At 45.7% G+C, this 20354-nt stretch overlaps 1 protein-coding gene across 1 annotated transcript in view; it reads left to right on the top strand.

The window, feature by feature from the left end:
• The first annotated feature begins 6823 nt into the window (after positions 1–6823).
• HNF4A (hepatocyte nuclear factor 4 alpha) overlaps positions 6824–20354 on the top strand; it is a 56883-nt gene continuing 43352 nt past the window's right edge. The window contains exon 1 of the mRNA XM_042980340.1: positions 6824–7242. Coding sequence (XP_042836274.1) covers positions 7194–7242 — 49 coding nt within the window. The 5' untranslated portion in view covers positions 6824–7193. The remainder of the gene's footprint in view (positions 7243–20354) is intronic.

Here is a 20354-nt window from a genome sequence, read left to right as displayed (position 1 = left end):
GTCTATCTCTCTCTCTTCCCCCCACATCCCATAGAGCCTCATTCTCATTCCCATAAACCATTTCCCCTCTCCCCGCCCCACTCCACCCAGATATCATAACACACAAAAGTCCTTTTGTTTCCAGAGATAGTAAAATCTCCCCCACAGACCTTGCCCTCCAGCTGGGGACCACTCCCTGCCTGACCAGAGAACACTCCATTCAAAGACCTAGATGGAAAACAGCCCCTTTCCCTAGACTCCTTACATCGTGCTGAATGGAGTGAGTTTTCTTCCCACTGGTCATTCCCACCTAGGCCACGACCTGTGCATGCCAACACCTCTCCACCCTCTGTCCCGGGCCCCCAGTAAAGTCCTTTGAGATCTGATGTGGTGGCTCTTTCTGGTTCCTCCTTCTCTTAGGTCTCAGAAGGGGTCAAAAAAGGAAGGAAGGGAATTGAGGAGGGGGAGATGGAGTGAGGGCAAAACCAGCTCCAGAGGAAGACCAGGAGAGGGGGCTAACGGCCCCTCAGCCCCTGTTTTGTGCCACGCACGACGAATAGATCAGCGTGCAAGTGCATGTGTATGTATTACTGTTCCATTTTACTGGTGGGAAAAGTGAGGCTTAGGAAGAGTGCCCATTTCCAAATGCGGGAAACAGGTGAAGGGAAACAAGTACACTGTTGTGAGTTTATTATTCGCAGATTATATCCTTCCTACTTTTTTTTTTTTTTTTTTTGGATGGAGTATTTTCATTTGTAAAACAGTGGTGATGATAAATGTTAGTTTTTTAAAAAAAAATATTGGGGCGCCTGGGTGGCTCAGTCAGTTAAGCACCCGACTCTCGGTTTCAGCTCACGTCATGATCTCACAGTTCATGAGTTCGAGTCCCGCATCAGGCTTTGTGCTGACAGTGTGAAGCCTGCTTGGGATTCTCTCTCTCTGTCTCTCTCTCTCTCTCTCTGCCTCTCCCCCATTCGTGCTGTGTCTGTCTCTCTCAAAGAAATAAATAAACCTAAAAAAATTATTAACGTCCTTATGTTGGGGGGAAAAGGCTTGCCACCCTATGCCAATTTCCCAAAATGTTCTGGAAATTTAAGTGGCATGAGATCCCCTGAATTAAAAGGTATGCACAAGGTTATATAGCTAGTAGGGAGCAGACGTAGGATTTGAATTCAGCTTCATCTGCTCTCAAAGCCTGTGTTGTTTTGACATTGCCTTCCTGTGTCCCAAGTACCAGAAGAATGGCAAGGACAGTCACTGGCATCTATGAACTGTTTAGTACACTCTCAATCTCATTGAATTATCACAGCTATCTTAAGTGATAAGCACTGTTCCCATCTGCCCTTTACAGACATAAAAACTGAGGCTAAAGAAGCTCGATTTGAATATGTTCTATGTGACTCAAAACCCCAATGTCTTAACCCATTTGCTCTCTGCTTCTCAGCTAAGAAGGGAGAAACTCAGAGACTGGACAAAGGTAGGGACGATTAAGCAAAAAGTGACATTGTAGGGGCGGGAATTCCAGGTGACCTCCCGGGCTTCCCTCTCATGAAACTGCCCTTGAGCAGAGCCCGCGCTGACCAAGAAATGAGCAGGTTGGGCTTCCTGATGCTAGCCAAGCCCTGGACCCTGCAGACCCAGGGTGAGGGCTCAGGCTGAGAGGAGTTGCCATAGCATCCTGGTTTGTTACTTTGCTGTTCCCACTGAAGGGCAACAGTGCTTCCCACTTTCTCCTGCAAGAAATCTGCAAGAACATTGAAGCCTCTGTAGTATTTTACTTTTTGAAGATTTTCATACCCCGACCTCGTTTGGTTGCTCATTCACCAGCTGAGAGTGTTAAGAGCATAGACTCTGGAGCCGGATTGCCGAGGCTCAAATTTAACTTCCGAGCTAAGTGTGCTTGGGTAGATTACTGTGAGCTCTCAGTGCCCGTCTCACCTGTAAATGGGGACACTAATAGTATCTGCCTCATGAGGTCGTTTAAAACATTAAATGAATGAATACATGGACAGCACTTAGAACAGTGTTTGGTATATAGTAAGTACTATAAAAGTGTTAGCTCTGAGCACAGTGGTCCCTAATATATGTGGCTCACAAGCCATATCCGGCCCACTGCCTGTTTTTAATAAATAAAGTTTTATTAGAACACAACCAAGCTCATTTGTTTTTATATTGTCTATGGCTGATTTCACGGTCCCACAGCAGACAGGAATAGTTGCAAGAGACCGCATATCTAAAACTCAAAATATTTGCTCTCTGGCCCTTTATAGAAAATGTTTATTGACCCCTGAGATCTATAATGTTCCCAGGCTCCTAGAGCTTGTAATTCCAGTGTGACAGGGAGGCATTAAACAGAAGATGAATGCAAATACTTTATTGTAATGGAAGTAAGTGCCATCTGGGAGAAGAACAGGGAATTACAGGCTCCCATAAGGACAAGGGGGCAGGAAGCTAGGGGAGAGAGCACAGGGCTTTGTCAGGTTCTAAAAGACGCCCGCTGGGTGAGAGGGACAGGGAGTGAGCTGATCCTGGGAAGAGAGGCAGGGGCCAAGTCAGGCACAATCTTGGAGCTTCACTCAAGGACAAGGGGGAGGCACCACAAGATTCTAACAGTGGGAACACATGTCAGATTTGCATTTGAAAAGATAATTCTGGCTGCATTCAAGGGGAATAGACTTGGCAGGGTCAGAATGGATCCTGGGATCCGGGTGAAAGGCTATTTCAGTCATCCAGGTGAGACATGAGGATGACTCCCACCAAGATGATGGCACTGGAGACAGGGAGAAGTGGATGCCTTTGTGAGATGTTTAAGTGGAATGCAGGGGGATTTTGTAGTGGTTGGGTGCGGGTGTGAAGAAAGTGGAGTAGAGAAGGGTGCCATTTTATCAAGATGGGGAATTTAGGGGAAGGAGTTTCGATGGAAGTGAAGACCAGGAGTGCAATGATAGGGGCATATCATATTTGAGATTGTGAAACATACCTGTGGAGATATCTAGGAGGTAGATGAAGCCAGTTGGATATATGAATCTGGCCTCCAGAGGAGAAATTTAGGTTGAAGATACATAATTGGGAGTCATGAGTATACAGTTGGCCTTGAGGCCATGGTAATGGATATGATTATGGGAGGAGAGACAACAGAATGAAAAACAAGAAGTAAATCTAGAATTCAGCTCCAAGTAACTTTAGTATTTAAAGACAGGTCGAGAAGCATGAAATGTCAAGAGACAGTCAAGAAGGAAGGAAGGAATCCAGAAAACTATAGTAGTGTGGATGCTAACAGAAGAGGAGTCAACTGTCAAATGCAGTAAAATGTCCTTTGAATGCTTCAGTAAGAAATCACCTCTTCCACCAAGGAAGACTGTGTGTGTGTGTGTGTGTGTGTGTGTGTGTGTAGGGGGCAGTTGGAACAGAAACCAGACAGAAGTGGGCTGTGCCACAGGAGACGGGAAAAAAAGAGAGCCCTGGTATAGGCAACTATTTTGAAAGTTCAGCAGTGAAGGGAGGAGAGAGGTGATATAGTGGCAGAGATGGGAAGGAAGTTATTAAGGGAGGATTATTTATTTATTTATTTATTAAAAAAAAATTTTTTTAACATTTTATTTTTTGAGAGACAGAGAGAGACAGAGCACGAGCAGGGGAGGGGCAGAAAGAGAGGGAGACACAGAATCCAAAGCAGGCTTCCAGGCTCTGAGCTGTCAGCACAGACCCCACGTGGGGCCTGAACTCACAAATCGTGACATCATGACCCGAGCCAAAGTCAGACGCTTAACCGACTGAGTCACCCAGGTGCCCTGGAAGGCTTTTTTTTTTTTTTTTTTAAATAAAAGAGATATTATAGCATATTTCAGTATTGATAGGATTCTGCTTCTAGAAATTTCCTATAGATATACTCCCCACATGCGGCTCAAGACCTGTGCAGGAAGACATTCACTGTTTGTAGTGACAAAAGCCTGGAAACATCCTAAATGTCCAGCAAGAGGACACTAGTCAAATCAATTATATTCACACAACTGGATCAATACTCAAGTGAATGAGGTAGGTATGCCAGGACGGACATAGCCCTTAGATACCAAGCGGAGAAAGGAGCAAGTGGCATTAGAGTGTGTTTAACACGTTCCCGTGCATTTTATGCATTTACATTTGTGTCTATGCATTAGTCAGCTTGGGCTACCATAACAAAATACCATAGGTCAGGTGGCTTAAACAACAGAAAACGATTTTCTCATGGTTCTGGAGACAGGAAGTCCGAGATCCAGGAGCCAGAATAGTTGGGTTCTGGGGAAAACTGTCTTTCTGGTTTGCAGATAGCCACCTTCTCACTGTGTCCTCCCACAGTCTTGGAAGGACACTTATCCTATCAAAGCAAGACCCCACCCTCATGACCTCATTTAACCTTACTTACTTCCTAAAGGTCTTATCTTCAAATACAATCACATTGGGAGGTTAGGGCTTCAACATAGGAATTGGGGAGGATACAATTCAGTCCACAGCAGTGTGTACGTGTGTGTATATGTTTAATTTCCAGAAATATAAACAAGAATTTGTATTATAGGAGATGGGCTTATTGTTCATCATATGCTGTTCGCACAATTTTCTTTTTCTTTTATATTTCTTTTAACGTTGATTTATTTTTAAGAGACAGACAGAGTGTGAGCAGGGGAGGGGCAGAGAGAGAGGGAAACAGAACTGGAAGCAGGCTCCAGGCTCAGAGCTGTCAGCGCAGAGCCCAGTGTGGGGCTTGAACCCACGAACCGCGAGATCATGACCTGAGCGGAAGTTGGACGCTCAACCGACTGAGCCACCCAGGCATCCCTGCACAATTTTCATTTTTAATACGCGAACGTATTACTTTTTTCATTAAAAAAAAAAAAACTAGTTTAAAACAAGTGAAAGCAAAAGGAAAGATCATGTCACATGGTTAAAGTTAAAAAGACTGACAACAATAAACAGCGATAAGGGTATATAGCAAACAGAGGCTCTCTTACCCCACTGGCAGGAATACAAAATGGTATTCATACAAAAGTCTGACCACTTTGGTGAGTTTGAGAGTTTGAGAGTTTCTTATAAATTAAACATACACCTACCTGATCAACCAGCAATTCCTTTCCTGGAAATTTAACCAAGGGAATGAAAACATATGCCTTCACGAAGGCTTGTTCATGACTATATGTAGCTGTGTAATTCACAATAGCCCCAGACTGGCAACAACTTCAATGCCTGTGACTGGGTGAACCAGTTACAGAGTATCTATTCAGTGGAATAGGAGGTAGTACCAGGGGACCTGAATGTGGGTGAATCTCACCAACATTCTGAGCAAAGGAAGCCAGACACAAAAGAGTAAATGCTGTCTGATTCTATTTCTATGATATTCTAGAAAAGACAAATCTAATGTAGAGTGACAGAAAGCAGGTCAGTGTTGCGTGGAGAGGGAGGTGCTGGAGGATTAACAGCAGGGGAACAAAGAGAAGTTTTGGGGGGTCGTGGAAATGTTCTGTATGGGTTCATACACTTATTGAAGCTCATGAAACTGTGTACCTAAAAAGAGTGCATTTGATTATATGTAAATTATACTTTCAACAGAAAGTTGATTTTAAAAGTCTAAAGAGGGAGAGGTCAAATATGTAGGAGAAGCCCCACGGGCTCACGGGGGGTTCCTGAGCAGGGGGAAGAGGCAGGTGCAGACCAGGTGGATCTGGGTGAAGGAGGTGCAGGTGAATTTGGGTGAGGCGTTTGGGCATGTCCAGGTTTAAGGCTTCTTCTCTGTGCAGAGGTAGTCTCCTCCTGCTGAGGATGAGAAAGGAAAAGTTGCGAGGAGTGAAAAGATTGGAAACAGAGGGGCGCCCGGGGGGCTCACTCGGTTAAGCATCTGACTCTCGATTTCAGCTCAGGTCATGATCTCGCGGTTTGTGAGTTCCAGCCCCATGTCGGGCTGGCTCTGCGCTGACCTGACAGAGCCCGCTTCGGATTCTCTGTCCCCCCTCACCGCACCCCCCCCCCCACTTGCTGTCTCTCAAAAATAAATAAACATTAAAAAAAAAAAAAGATTGGAAATAGAGGTAGAGACTAGACAAGCCAGAAGAAGGGAAACAGTATAGAAGCTCAGGGTGGCATGGAGGGGTCTGTCGAAGCTGGTGATTTCAGAATCCCAAATCAAGCCACTGCGCACAGTGCTGGGACAAAAGAAAAGGGACTGCTCCAAAAGAAGCCAGGGAGCAGGTGTGCATGCAAGAGAGCTGAGATGTAGGAGGGCTCTGCCGTCAGAGAACAGAATGCAGATTTCAGCAGTAGTTGCCTTTTGAGTAAGAAGGAGACCAGTGGACCAGGAGAGGGGGTGGGCAGAGTCTGCCATTTGGTTTGTGTTTCTCCGTCCCTCATCACGCTCACCGGTTTGTAATCAGGTCTGTGTCATAATATCTTTCAATAATCTTTACTATCGTTTGATGAATGCCCATCTCCCCCAGTCGTCCACAAGTTCCATGGGTGCAGGGCTGATGCCTGCTTTGCTTGTTTCTGTATCCCTGGAGTCTAGCACAGGACCTGGTATACAGTGGGTGCTCAGTAAATGTATATTCGATGAAGGGGAGACTGTGGTTTGTAATGCTAACTCAACTCCTCTGTCACCAGCTGTGAGATTACAGGCAGGCCACGTCTCTCTGTGGCTCAAGTTTCCTCACAGAGGCTTAATTTAAATGTGGCAATACCTGTGTGCTACTCCCAGCATCCAGTAGGTGCTCAATAATACAGTCCTCCACTCCCCTCCTTTTCTCTGCTACCCCTCCCTCCTGCCACAATGCCACACCCATTATGAGGAGTCATAAAACCCAACCCAGGTTGGACTCTCACCTCCTCATCGCCTCCTGGCCAGTCCCTTACCTCAAGTTGGGGTGAGGGGCTGATGTCCCCTACATCTGGCTCCAGGTGCCCCCCAACCCCAGAGAGCAGGACTGGGGCCCAAGTGGACCTCGGATCTGGCCAGGTTGCCATTGCCATGGTAACAGTGACAGTCCTCAGCCGCAGGTTCCCTAAGTGACTGGTTACTCTTTAACATATCCACCCACCTTGGGTGATTAGAAGAATCAATAAGATAACCAGGCGGTGGCAGCTGGCTGTACTCACTGCCTTCCTGGTGGACTGGCTCCCGGTGGCCCTGCTGCCGCTGTGTGTGGGGCCCGGCTCCTCCATGCCCCCGCGTCTCTGGCTGGGTGGGCTCGGCCATGGTCAGTGTGAACGCGCCCCTCGGGGCTCCAGTGGAGAGTCCCTATGGTGAGTGGGACCAAGGGTCGGGTGGGGGGAGGACTGGACAGGGCAGGACCATGGTCAAGTTTGGGAGGCCATGGGACGCCCCATTATGTGTTTCCAAGGAACGCAACGACTCTCTAGGGTCTCCTCCAGAATGGCAGGAACCTCAGGGGATGCATGTGGCTTGCTTCGCTAACGTCCCAGAGGCATGGCAGATTTGGTCTGGGAAGGGCTGGAAGGGGCCGTAGGAGCCCCCCCGCAGGGGCTTGCTCCTTTCGCCTCGGCCAAGAGAGACTGCTTTCCTGGGCACGTGTCCCAAGGGTCTTTCCAAAATTCCACAGAGGGCGGGGCTGGAAATACCAACCCATTTGCCAGGGACGAGTGGAAGCCGACCGGAGCCTTGCTGGGCCTAGCACAGAGCTGGCTCACGGTCTAGGCGGATGGGACCCCGGGGGAGGGCGGGGCAGGCCGCTCTGATGAGCTCTGGATAATTCACCAAAGGGAAGCCAAGTCGAGCAACACAGCGTGGGGCGTGGGGCGTCGGAAAAGAATGGTCTCTTGCTAGATGTATGAAACTTAGGAGCAAGGCCAGGAAAGAACGTGTCACTGAAAGGTGAAAGCTTGGGCTCTGTGGCTGGGGTGACTCCATACTGGAGGTAACGCAGCAAACGTAGAGGATGGGTAAACACAGCGTGATGCATCTTTAGCAAGGAATGCTAGCCCATTGTTGAAGGAGCAAAAATGCAGATCTGTTTGCAGATAGGGAAGGACCTCCAGGTTACACTAAGTGAAAAAAACAAACTGAAGCACTGTGTGTAGCATTTTACATTTCTGATAACAGAACGGATATTCGCATGTATATGTACACACACGTTTGTATTTGCATAGAAAGCCAGTAGACAGACAGGAAGAGACTGGTAACAGAGTTGTGTTTCTGAGGAGGGAGGTTCAATAAATTTTTTTTTAACCTTTTCTTGCACATTTTGGATTTTTAAAAATTAGGTGCGTTTTGTTAAGAGATTTAAATCACACAAACACACATAGTGTTTGGCCTCTGGAATCCAGGCTCTAGTTCTGTGACTTTAGACAAATTATTCAACATTTCTGTGCCTCAGTTGCCTTCTCTTTCAAGTGGAGATAGGATGTCTTACAGGCCCTCATAGAGGACTAAAGGAGACCAAGGGTGTAAGCCCTAGGCACCAGGCACATGATAAGGACTCAACAAATATTGTTTAATATTGTCATTAGCTGAGGACAGATGGCCTCAAGGAATCAAGGACTGGTCTCCTGACTGGTCCACTGGGATCTTTCTTTGACCCACCACCAAACAGAAGTTTGTGCTATAGTGGAAGGAGCAGAGGCTAAGGAACCCAAAATAGCCTGGGGATCCATCCCGCATACCAGCTGTATGACCTTGGGCAAGTTACTTCCCCTCTCTGAATCTATTTCCTCACCTGGAAAATGGACCTATCTCACAGAGGTGGTGCAGTGAGAGGAGATAGCATAGTTGAAGGGCTAGGCATGTCTTAGGTGCTCCATCCAAGATTGAAACACAATTATAAGACTTGGTTGACTCTGTAGCCAGAACAATTCTGTGTCTTGCATAGGGACCAGATAGTCAGCTGCTGCGGAAGGAGAGCCCCAGGCCACAAGCCAAGGCTAAGGATGAACAGAAGGCCCCCCACATTTCTCCCAGGGGAGTACTATAATAATATAACCTGACAGCCTCTCACGTATTCCAGGTCTATGTACTTTGTAGGGTGGCCTCATGCCCCTTCATCCCGACCTGTACGCAGTGCTCACCACAAAGCAAGTGTTCAACACACATTTGTTGGATGGTTGGATGGATAGATGGTTGGATGGATGGATGTTCTATGCCTATTACTTTAATTCCTACAACAGCTGTTCCAGATAATAATATTGTTATCTCCGAGGATAGAAGAGAAAACTAGAGCTCAGGATTGTTTTAAAAAAAAAAAAAAACATCTGACTTCAGTCCATTTGTGACTCTCTTGACTAAGCTACAGATCTGGGCTGGGCAGAGAAAGGAGAGCTCCTATGGCCAGATTTGTAGCAAGCATCAACAAAAGAACATTGCTGTCCTGGGACAGCTGGGCATTTGTTTGTGTGTGTGTGTGTGTGTGTGTGTGTGTGTGATGGTGGCTAAAAGACCTTGCTTTCGAGATAAAGTAAATCTGGGTTAGCATCCTGGATCTGCCCCCTCCTTTATTTTTTAAAGCTGTGTGGTCTATCCCTCTCTGAGCCCCACATGTTGAATGAACTAGGAAGCTCTAGGGAAAATGCACCTTCTGAAAAAAGAAATGAGTGTTTTGAGGAGAACCCCTTTTCCTAGGCTCTGTAATCAGGATAATACTAACCCCCCACCAAAGGCTGCAACCGCAGAGGTAAGCTGTAGGGGAAGGGACGAGGTCCACAGCAGAGCCTCAGGAGGGGCAATGGCAGGCAAGGCTGTGGAGAGGATAACATGAGTTAACACACGTGAGTTAATACACAAGTGCTCAGCGTCGTGCCTGACACAAGGCAACCATGCAGTAAATGTCAGCTGCCGTCTCACATCTTTGAACCCCAGGAGGACAGTCTTTAGGGAGCTGATCTTTGGTGGGGTGATGCTGGGTGAACTTGACCTTCCCCTGGACTTGCGACACACTCATGGCACACTGGCTTCTGGTTTGTAGCTCTCATCATGACTCTGATCAGACAGCATTGGTGTGCGTTGTGGCCTCTGTATCCCCCACTCGACTATAAACTCTGCGAGCCTTGCACGTCTCACACAGCGACTGGCACAGAATAAATGCTCAGTAAGCATCTGTTGGATGCATGAACTGAGGGAGGTTTTAAGAAACAACCCTATGACAACCGTCAACAATGTCAGCCAGACCCATGCTCTACCTTCCTGTCTCTCTCCATGCTCACCGTGCAGACCCAACGTGGCTGGCATGGTGCGGGCATCACGTCTGCCCTCAAGCTCCTGAAGCTGGAAGGAATAGTCCTTGAAGTACTTGTTTCTTTTATCAAAAAGCAAAATTTCCCCAGAAACCTCCCAGGAGACTTCCCTGGTTCAAGGAAAGCTGGGAATTCAAGGGTCTAGTGGAAAGACATGGGAAAGCCAAGACTGGCTTCGACCAATGATACTGTTTTCTTGAGGTCTAGCACGATGCTGTTCCAAACAAAATCAGGGTTCTCTCATAAGAGGGTCTCTCAGCTTCAGCACTATTGACATTTTGGCTCAGATGATTCTTTATTGTGGCGGCTGTCCTGTGCGTTGTAGGATATTTAGCAGCTTTCCAGACTTTGACTCATCAGATGCCAGGAGCATTCTTCCCCCATCAGCTGTGCCAACCAAACATGTCTCCAGATGTTTCTCGATGTGCCCTGGACACATATAACACTACTGTGATATAAGGAAGCAGGGATAGCTTCTGCATGATGTCTGCCACAACTGAATATCCTGTGACTTTTCTGCTGTGGTTATTTGCTTTGGGTGCCAGGGTCTAGCTCAGAGGCAAATCTGGAGCTGCCCTTAGCAATTATGAGGATAAGATGCTATTGTGTGCTTATCTGTATGCTACCCAGACTTCTGGCTTCATTCTTTTCTTACCCTTTCCTATGCTTTTTCTTTTCACAAGTTCCCCTTAACTTCCCTTAATTATCTGTCTTGGTCCTTTGGAAGTTTGTCATTTTTGTAAGCATTTCAAATCTCCTTGAGGGCAAGGTCTGTATTTGTATGATCTTTGTTGTTTTATTCTAGGATACTCTAGGACTTGGACCTATATTGACTTTGAGGGAGGTTTATTGAATGAATGAATGAATGAATCAGAAAATGGATGGATGGATGAATGAATGGATGTCTGGGTGGGTGAGTGGATGGGTGGGTATGGTGGATGATGGATAAATGGGTAAGTAGATGGATGGGACGGTGGAGAGATATGTAGATGAATGTGATAAGTGGATGAATAAGCAATTGGTTAGCTGGGTGTGTGGGTGGATGCACAGATGGATTGGTGTATGGACGGATGATATAGGCTGGGCTGGGCTGGGCTGGGCTGGGCTGGGCTGGGCTGGGCTAGCAGAATCTGCAAGTGCTGAGGACAGAACAAGTAAGGAGACTGGGTGCTTTGGCCACTGGTGGACAAACCTCAATTAGACCAACGACATGAGCCTCAGGCCGGATCAGAGGCTGTTGTCGGGGGCAGTTTGGTTAAATGGCACTCCCACTGAAAACTGTATAAGTGGTTGACACTTTCCTTCGCCATCTGATTCTGAATTTCTTCCTCCATCAAATAAAGTTGGTTGTCATAAGGATTCGATGAGGTGAGGAAGGAGAAAAGTATCATAAACTAGAAGATGCTTCATTTCCTCGAAGGGCTGATGGGCCCAAAGTTGGGTAGGATGCCAGAGGCTGGCCAACTGTAGGACTGTGTCGGATGTCAGGCACGGCTGTTTCCCTATGTAGAGTCTCCCCCATCGTTTTCCCTTTTCTCACCTCTCCACATCTTTTCCCATTTCACCTCAATTTAATTTCAGCCTCTATGGTTCACTGGTTCACAAACCTGACTGCATATAGAAAACCTCCTTATCAACGACATATTTTGGGGCCCCACCCCAGACCTGGTGAATCAGGATCTCCTGGGATGAGTTCCAAGAATCTTTAATTTTTTATTAAGTCCTTACGTGATTTGCGATCCAGCATAGAAAACCATTGTCTTATTTTGTGCCATTTTATAAAGGGAGGATATGGGTACCCAGAATGGGTCCTGTCTTTACACAGGAGGCTCCTGCATTCACTGTCACTGTTCACTTATTCACTTTTTCAACAAACCTCTACTGAGGACCTATGGAAAACAAAGCATTCTGTTAGGCACTGGGGGAATGGAAGAGAATAAAACGTGGCTTCAGATCTTGGAGAGCACCCAGTCGGGTGGGGAAGACAGACAGCCCAGCCACAATGAAAACAGAGTGCCAGGATATGGATGGATAGGGCATGATGGGGACACAAAGGAACTTAGGAGGAGGGCAAGAGATCAGGGACCTCCTGACCGTGGAGGAGTGGACTGATATCGAAGCTAAAACCCAGAGGTTTAGTAGGAATCAACCAGGAGAAGAGAGGGGAGGGGACACCATATGCAAAGGCCTAGAGCCGGGCCTAATCTGTACAGATTTTACTAGCACTTGACTGCAGCTCAGTCCCTTCTCTGAAAGTATTCTGGGATTTCTCTAATTGTTTCATGAAAGATTCTGAGATGCTTACGTGCAGGAACTATGCCTTCCCTTTCTTTTTGACTCACACTCCTCTTGCATGAGGGTGGGCCTGGGAAGAAGAAAGACATCTGTCCCCATTTAAGCCCTTCCTATGTAACAGGCTGGACTCTGGTTACTTGAAGTGCTTTCTTCCTTTTATTTATTTTTTTACATCTATGTATTCATTTTTTTTAACTTAAAAATTTTTTTTTAACATTTATTTATTTATTATTGAGAGACAGAGAGAGAGAGCGTGAGCAGGGGAGGAGCAGAGAGAGGGAGACACAGAATCTGAGGCAGGTTCCGGGCTCTGAGCTGTCAGCACAGAGCCTAGTGCGGGGCTCGAACTCACAAACTGCGAAATCATGACCTGACCGAAGTGAGATGCTTAACTGACTGAGCCATCCAGGCGCCACTAACTTTACTTTTTAGAGAGAGACCGTGAGTTGGGGGGCAGGGGAGAGAGAGAGAGAGAGAGAGAGAGAGAGAGAGAGAGAGAGAGAGAGAATCTCAAGCAGGATCCACTCTCAGACAGATCTTGATGTGGGACTTGATCCCATGACCCTGAGATCATGACCTGAGCCGAAATCAAGAGTCAGACCCTCAACCTACTAGGGTTGCTGTGAGAATCACAGGAGGTTTATATGTGGAATGGGGGGGAGTGTCTGGCTCATAGAAAGTGCTGTATAAATTTTAATTATTATCATAATATCTGCAGAGTATATACCCACTACGTGAAAGGGACGGAATGCTTACTGTGTGTTAGGCATCTTTTAGCTGCTGTGAGACAAACTGAAATGAATGAGGGATATGTAACTGGTCATTCCAGGATGTAATTGTCTGGGTGGAGAGTCAGAACGAAGCTTAGTTCCAAGCCTTCACATACCCTCTGGAGCCTGTCAGGGGGGTATGCTCTTGGGGGCTCAGATCATGCACACAGGCCTGTGGGAGCAGATGGGAGGCGTGGAAATGGTGGGCACAGACCCGTCCTTGCCACAGACGTGGCTCTGGCCCCAGCCAGCTTTTTGTGATCCCACTCAAGTCCTTCTGTTGGGTCTCTGACTCCTCTTCTGAGAAAAGGAGGCATGTTCCTTATTCAGGGGTCATCATACATTATTCACTGGAGCCCTAGGAGTCCAGAAGGATGTCTCAGGGTTCACTTTTGAGGCCAATGTGGGTGTTCAAATGAACCGGGCTCCTAGCCTCCCCCAGCCACAACCTCTGGTTCAACCAGAGAAGCTCCATGTTGACTTTGAATGAAACATGTGATGAAAGGAAAATTTATGGTTCATAAATTTTTGGAAAGCCAGAGAACCAGTGTGTTTCAAGCTGCGATCCTGACCCATTAAAGGCTCATGCAACTTATTGGGTTTATTATTTAGGGCAGCACTAGCTGATGTAACAAACCCAAAACGTAAGTTAGAAGTTTATTTGCCTCTGTCACATAGTCATCCAGGGATCCCAGAAGTGACCCTGACTCAGAATGACATTTATCATTTCTGCTCACATTCCATTGGCCAGAATTAGTCACATGACTTTGGCCAAACGCAGAGGAATCTGGGTTGTGTGGTCCCTAGTAGGCCAGCTGTTTTCCAGGAATAGCTCTATAAACTATGGAAGGGGGAACATGAATTTATTGCTACACAGCTGGCCACCTCTGGCTTGGGGTCATGCGCACGCACACACACACACACATGTGCACACACATGTACATGCACACACAGTCATATATGTATCGCAAATGTGAATATACAATTTTTAACATCAAATATTTCAATAAAAAATACGCAGATACACAGATAGTGATGAAGTAAATGTGACAGAATGCTACCTACCAACTGGTGAATCTCAGTGAAGGATATGTCCGTGTTCACTGTACTATTCTTTCAATCTTTAGTGGGTTTGACGTTTTTCAAAGTACAATGTTGGGGGAAATATAACTGTTAAAGTTTGCCAGAGTTATGAACAGAATAGAACAAGATAGAAATAGAATAAGATTTAATTTAAGCTTCGGGGCTTTGAATTGTAACTTTAATACAGGAATCGGCCAACTTTTTCTGTAAAAGGCCAGATGGGAAATGTTTGGGGCTTCACAGGTCAGGAACTGTGGCAAGTACTCAGCTCTGCTGTTATAGGACCCTGGCTGCATGTAAGTAGCCATAGGCAACATGTAAATGAATGAATGTGGCTGTGTTCCAATAAAACTTTATTTACAAAAATAGGCAGTGGGCCAGATTTGACCAAGAGGTTTTAGTTTACTGACTCTTGCTTTAATATGTAATTTTTTTAAAGACTTTGAAGCAGATATTTTTTTATTTTAAGCAGATACATTATTCCTAGAGTTTAATTCAACAGCCTTCATTAGAAATTATAGATCAGCGTGTCCAAGTTGTTAGGGATCCCAAGTCTGTTAATGTCCCCTCACTATGCTGGACAAAATAATTTCAGCACATTTGCTGTTCACACAATTAGCTCATTCTTTCACTTTCATTTCTTGCCTTTTCTTTTAATAAAAATGTACTATTTAAAAAAGTATTTTTAGGGGCACTCAGCTAGCTCACTCAGGGGCACATGTGACTCTTGATCTCAAGGTTGTGAATTTGAGCCCCATGTTAGGTGTAGAGATTACATAAACAAACAAAAATTTTCCTTGAAGTATAGTGTTTCCTACAGAAAAGAACATGAATTATTAATCACAAACAGATTAGTGAAATTTCACAAAGATGGCCACATTTTAAAAAATGAAGTAAAATATAATAGAAAACATCCTACTATATCTCCTGTAGCAAGAGTAAATTTTGCATGTGTGAACACTTTGTTTCATTTATATATGTTTATGGATGCGTGTGTAAGGTTGTGATAATAACAAACTTTTATAAAGTACTTTCTAGGGCTTTACACATATTAACTCCTTCTCTTCACAATGACCCTGTGAAGTAGATGCTATTAATGTCATTCCCATTTTACAGATGAGGAAATGGAGGCACAGAGAGGTCCAGTCACTCAGTGAAAGTGACACAGGCATTAAGAGGCGATGCTGAGTTTCCAACCCAGGTAGTCAGGCTTCAGAGTCCCTGTTTTGACTACCACCCTGTATAGAGGGTCATGGTCAAAATGGTTCAAATGCCACTGGACAGAATGTTCCCAAAGGTTCTTTATAGACTTAAAAATAGTGTACTTTTCCTTAGGTGTACCCACAGGGCACAGGGGCTGATTTTAGGTAGTACATGGACAAACATTTTAAAATCTTGTTGAGTTTATATTACTGTGTGTTAGAAAATTTTATAACTAGCGTTTATATTATAACTAGCATTTATATTAAAGCATTAATATAAAATATACTTTTAAAAATTAAGATACTCATCAAAAGAAAGAAAAAGATCAAGTAAATAATTACAGGTAAATAAAGTACAGGTAACAGGTAGATATGGTAAAGATTGCAAAGAGAAATAAAAATGCCTAGGACTTTGGGGTCAGATACTGAACTTGGCATCACATGGCCCCAGATATGGGTTCCGGCTCATTCATATTCTAGCTCTGATTTATTTGATAGTCTATAGTACTTACTATGGACCAGGCACCATTCTAAACAATATGTAAAAATCACTTCCTTTAATTCTTACAACTGCCTATTGAGGTAGGTAGGTACTGCCATCATACCCATTTCTCAGAAGAGGTAACAAAGGCTCAGAAAGGTAACTTACCCCAAACCACACAGACTTAAAGAGGCAGAGCTAGGATTCAAACCCAGGCATTGCGTTAGTAAGAGCGATGCTGGCTGGTGTAACAAACACACCCAAATGTATGATGTCCTTCACACAGGAACCCCAGCTCCTTCCATCTTGGCTGGAAGATGACTTTTATGTTAACCACTGCACTCCCACTGTGATGGGCAGAACTATATCACTTTGAGCTCCATGTGTGCTTGTGAAAAATGGGTTAATAATGCCAGTTCTGCTTACCTCTCAGGATAGCTCTGCAGGTACAACCAGTGTCATATATAAAGTGAAAGGATTGTTATGTTGACCAACACGTATCTTACAGGGTTATTGTGAAGATTAACTGAGACCGTGCAGGAAAAGCTCTTGGTTCATATACAGATGACATCAGCTGTGAATAATAGCTACGTTGTTATTAAAACGATGAATATAGGCTTATCTCCAAATTGGGAAATAGTTCTATAGGATCTTTCCTATTAGCAAGTTAACACATTACATCTAAGACTGAAAAACTGAGAAGTAGTAGTATAACCAAGATAGGTAGAAATATAGAGGAAAGCTAGCTAAAATAGCTGCCTCTGGATGGTGGGAATCAGGTTCAGGAACGAGTTGGTGGACAAGTACTATTACTGATTATTAGCTTGGTAAGAGTATTTTATTTTTTTCAACTGTGCACCTATACAGCTTTGATTAAAGTTTTGAAAAAAAAAATTAAAATGGAAAAAAGAATAAACACTATTTCAAACACGTTCAAGTGTACGTGGAAACAAGAGCCCTGGGGCAGAAAGCCCCAGAAGGGAAAAGCAGAGTTAAGGTTCATGTTTAAAATCCCTGCTGAACACCTTTCAGCACCTTTCTGTCTCCCAAGTTCTTTTCCCTAACCTAAGAGGCCCCATGCAGTCTGATTCTTGGCTGTCCCTCTTTTGGTCTCTCCTGTCTTTGTCCCTTTTTCTCACTCTAGTTCAGCCACGGTGGCCTTTTAACTGTCCTTCAATAAGGTCAAGCATATTCCTGCCCCAGGGCCTTTGTACTTGCTGTTCCCTCTGCCTGGAACATCCTTTTCCCTGGATCTTCCCATAATGGATTTCTTCTCATAGTCTGGGTCTTAACTGAAAAGTTTTCCACTTAGAGCAGCCTTCCTGAACCACCCAAATCTAAGACTGCCCCACCTCCACTCATCACTATCAATCCTGTTATCTTCTACAGCTCTGGAATTGTGCATTCATTGATCTGTTTATCATCTGTCTCCTCCACTACAATGTAAGTTCCATGAGAGCAGGGAATCTGGTGTCTTGTTGCTTTTGCTAAATCCTCAGCATGTAGAACAGTGCTTGGCACACAGTAGGTGCTCCATAAATATTTGTAGAATGAGCAAATTCAGACAGGGGCAGCTGAGTTAGTATGCTGAGGGGCTGGATGGGCCAGCGGGATGGGGAGGAAGCTGCAGCCTCTGCCTGGGTTCTGCCCTGGGTAAACAGGCCTCCCTCTGCTCAGACAGCCACTGTTTGACAACCGTCTACTGAGGGCCCGGCCAAGCCTGAGCCGCCACACGGCCAAGGCCCCAGGATTCCCTGGGACAAGCAGCAGAGGCAGCCACACCTTGGGGAGAGCTTGTGAAGGAACAGGTCGAAAAGTTATCCAAACAGGCATGAGGAAGGGCGGAGTCTGTGGTGAGACAGAGAACAGTTGGCCCTTCCCTGGGCAGAGCCCAGAGGAGCTGGAGGGAGGCCCTGGCACACCCAGCGGGCAGCTTCCCAGGCTGGGCCTCCAGGCCCCAATTCTGGTCCCTGCTCTGGCCCTGACTTGCAGAGAGGGACCTCAGGCACTTGCCATCTCTGGGTCTCAGTTTCCTCCTCTGTAAACCAAGGGACCAGGGCAGGTCCAGGGTTTCCAAATTTAAACAAACAAATAAAACGGCAGTGGCATTGTGTCTTCAAACAAAATCTTACCCGGAAGCCAATTCCCAGGAAGGATACCATGGAGGCACTTACAGTAAGTGTGGAGGTGCAGGAAGCTGGCCGAACTGTCGCTCCAGGCCCTTTGGAGGAGCCCCGCGTGAAAACCCCCAGGCTCCTTGCTCTCTGAGTTCCTGTGCTGTAGGGTGGGAGAGGCATAGCCAGAGGGAGCATCTAGACTCTTGGAATCAAAATAGATGCAGGGTCAAGCCCCACAGCGTGACCTCAGGCAATTTATTCCACTTTTCTGAGCCTTGGTTTCCCCTCTCTAAGTCTGGCATCATGGGGCATCTGGTTGACTCAGTCAGTTAAGTGTCTGACTCTCGGTTTCAGCTCAGCTCACGATCTTGCGGTTTCATGAGTGCAAGCCCCGCGTCAGGCGCTGCACTGACAGCACGGAGCCTGCTTGGGATTCTCTTTCTCTTTCTGTCCCTCCTCACCTCCCTCAAAATAAACTTTAAATCTGGCATCATAAACAGTACCTCCTTCATGGTATCATATGTTCAGCACAGAACCCAGCACCTAGTAAATTCTCAAAAAGAATAGTGAAAAAAGTCAACGCTGGTTATTAGGAGACGTAGTAGAAATGACCGGAAGAGACAGTTAGTTCTCTGTTAGGAGATGGGAAAATATTTAACCACTCTGAACCTCAGTTTCCTTCTCTGTAAAACATGGTGGAGGGTTTCATGGGAGATCAGAGGTTGAGATCCAGCCCAGCCAGTTTGGATTTTTTTGATACAATTTGAATTGACTGCTAACCTTTAGAAATCCCAACTTCCTGCCCCTTTCAAAAAATGGGAGGCTCTGGCAACACTGATTTCCCATAGCCTCGAGGCAAAAGTCCACTGAAACAATTTCAACCGGGTGTGCTTTCTCTAACTTGCTGCAGTCCCCACCATTCCTTTATGTCCCCACACTGAAGTTATACTAGTGAACATAAAACATTGTTTGCTGCACTGTTTTTCCTACAGCAAAGTGTGAAATATGCTTATATACCATATACCACTGAGGGCAGTTGAGTTTGATACCCCTGATTGCTTTGACCAAGCAAAAGCTCATTATTTCTGAGAACAATCTCCTGTTTTATAGATGTACCATTTTTTAATGTGGCTATTGAAACATTTAAAGTTACATACGTGGCTTCCATTGTATTTCCGTTGAACAGTGTTGTTCTAGCCCTTTGGATGCCATAGGAGTGGCCGAGTTCACTGCTAACTCATCCCGCCTCCATGTCCCATGCTGACTAGACCAGTCCTAGCCAAACCACTTGGACTGGTGTCCCTGGCTGGCTCTTCTCCCCTGCCTACATTTATCTCTGGTGTCCCCACCCTTGTTGCCTGCCTGTCTGGAGGACCCTGGCTCCAGAACTCCAGGCCTGTCTTCTAGAATTCTCCACCTGGGAAATCTCACCTCTTAGCCCCCATCTGGCGGCCATTGTGTTTTCTTTATCAGACATTCACATAAAACAATAGTCAATTTGAAACTTCATTACACATCCATTCTTCCGTCTCCAGCCTGCTGAATTTACCCCAAATCCAGTGACTTTGGGGGTGGAGCTGGGGTGGGAAGGAGTTTATTTTTCCCCCTTCTCTAGGGCAAGTCATAGTTTTTTCAGAGATAAGGTAGACTGGGTTTGGGGGAGGGACACAGGTCCTTCTATAGTGAAGGCACAGACTTTGTTTTTGGAAGAGATAATGTCCACAGCTCCCCTGGGGAGATGAGAGAACCCTGAAGGACTCAGGAAGCAGGAAGAAAAAGGAATCTTGGCAGGTCATGAAGACCCCCTTCCCATGGGGCGACCTTGTCTGGTAGTGGCTGAGAACTTGTGCTGCAGAGTCAGGAAGACTTGGGTTAGAGCCATGGAAGCCACATGCCTTAGATAGGTGACAGTACCTCTCTGCCCCTCAGTCTGCTCATCTGTGAAATGAGGATAAGAACAGACCTACCCTAGCACAGTGCTTTTGCACAGAAGTGCCCCATAAATGCTTGCTTTCATCATACCTTTGAAAAAGGGCCCGTAGTGGCAATATGGGATAATTTTAATCATTTTTTATTTTGCCTTGGTGCATTTTCATAATTCTCCTTCCACGAACCTGCTTAAAAAATAATAAATTTGTTAACAGAGAGAGGAGGGCTAAAATTAAGTGGAAATGTCACCCTAACACGGGGCTCCAACGGGGGGCATTGGATCTGGAAACAGGTA

The sequence above is a fragment of the Panthera tigris genome, chromosome A3 (assembly GCF_018350195.1).
Source record: "Panthera tigris isolate Pti1 chromosome A3, P.tigris_Pti1_mat1.1, whole genome shotgun sequence".
In the NCBI taxonomy this organism is placed as follows: domain Eukaryota; kingdom Metazoa; phylum Chordata; class Mammalia; order Carnivora; family Felidae; genus Panthera; species Panthera tigris.
Note: the sequence above shows the minus strand (reverse complement) of the source record. Positions and strands in the feature narration are given on the sequence as shown.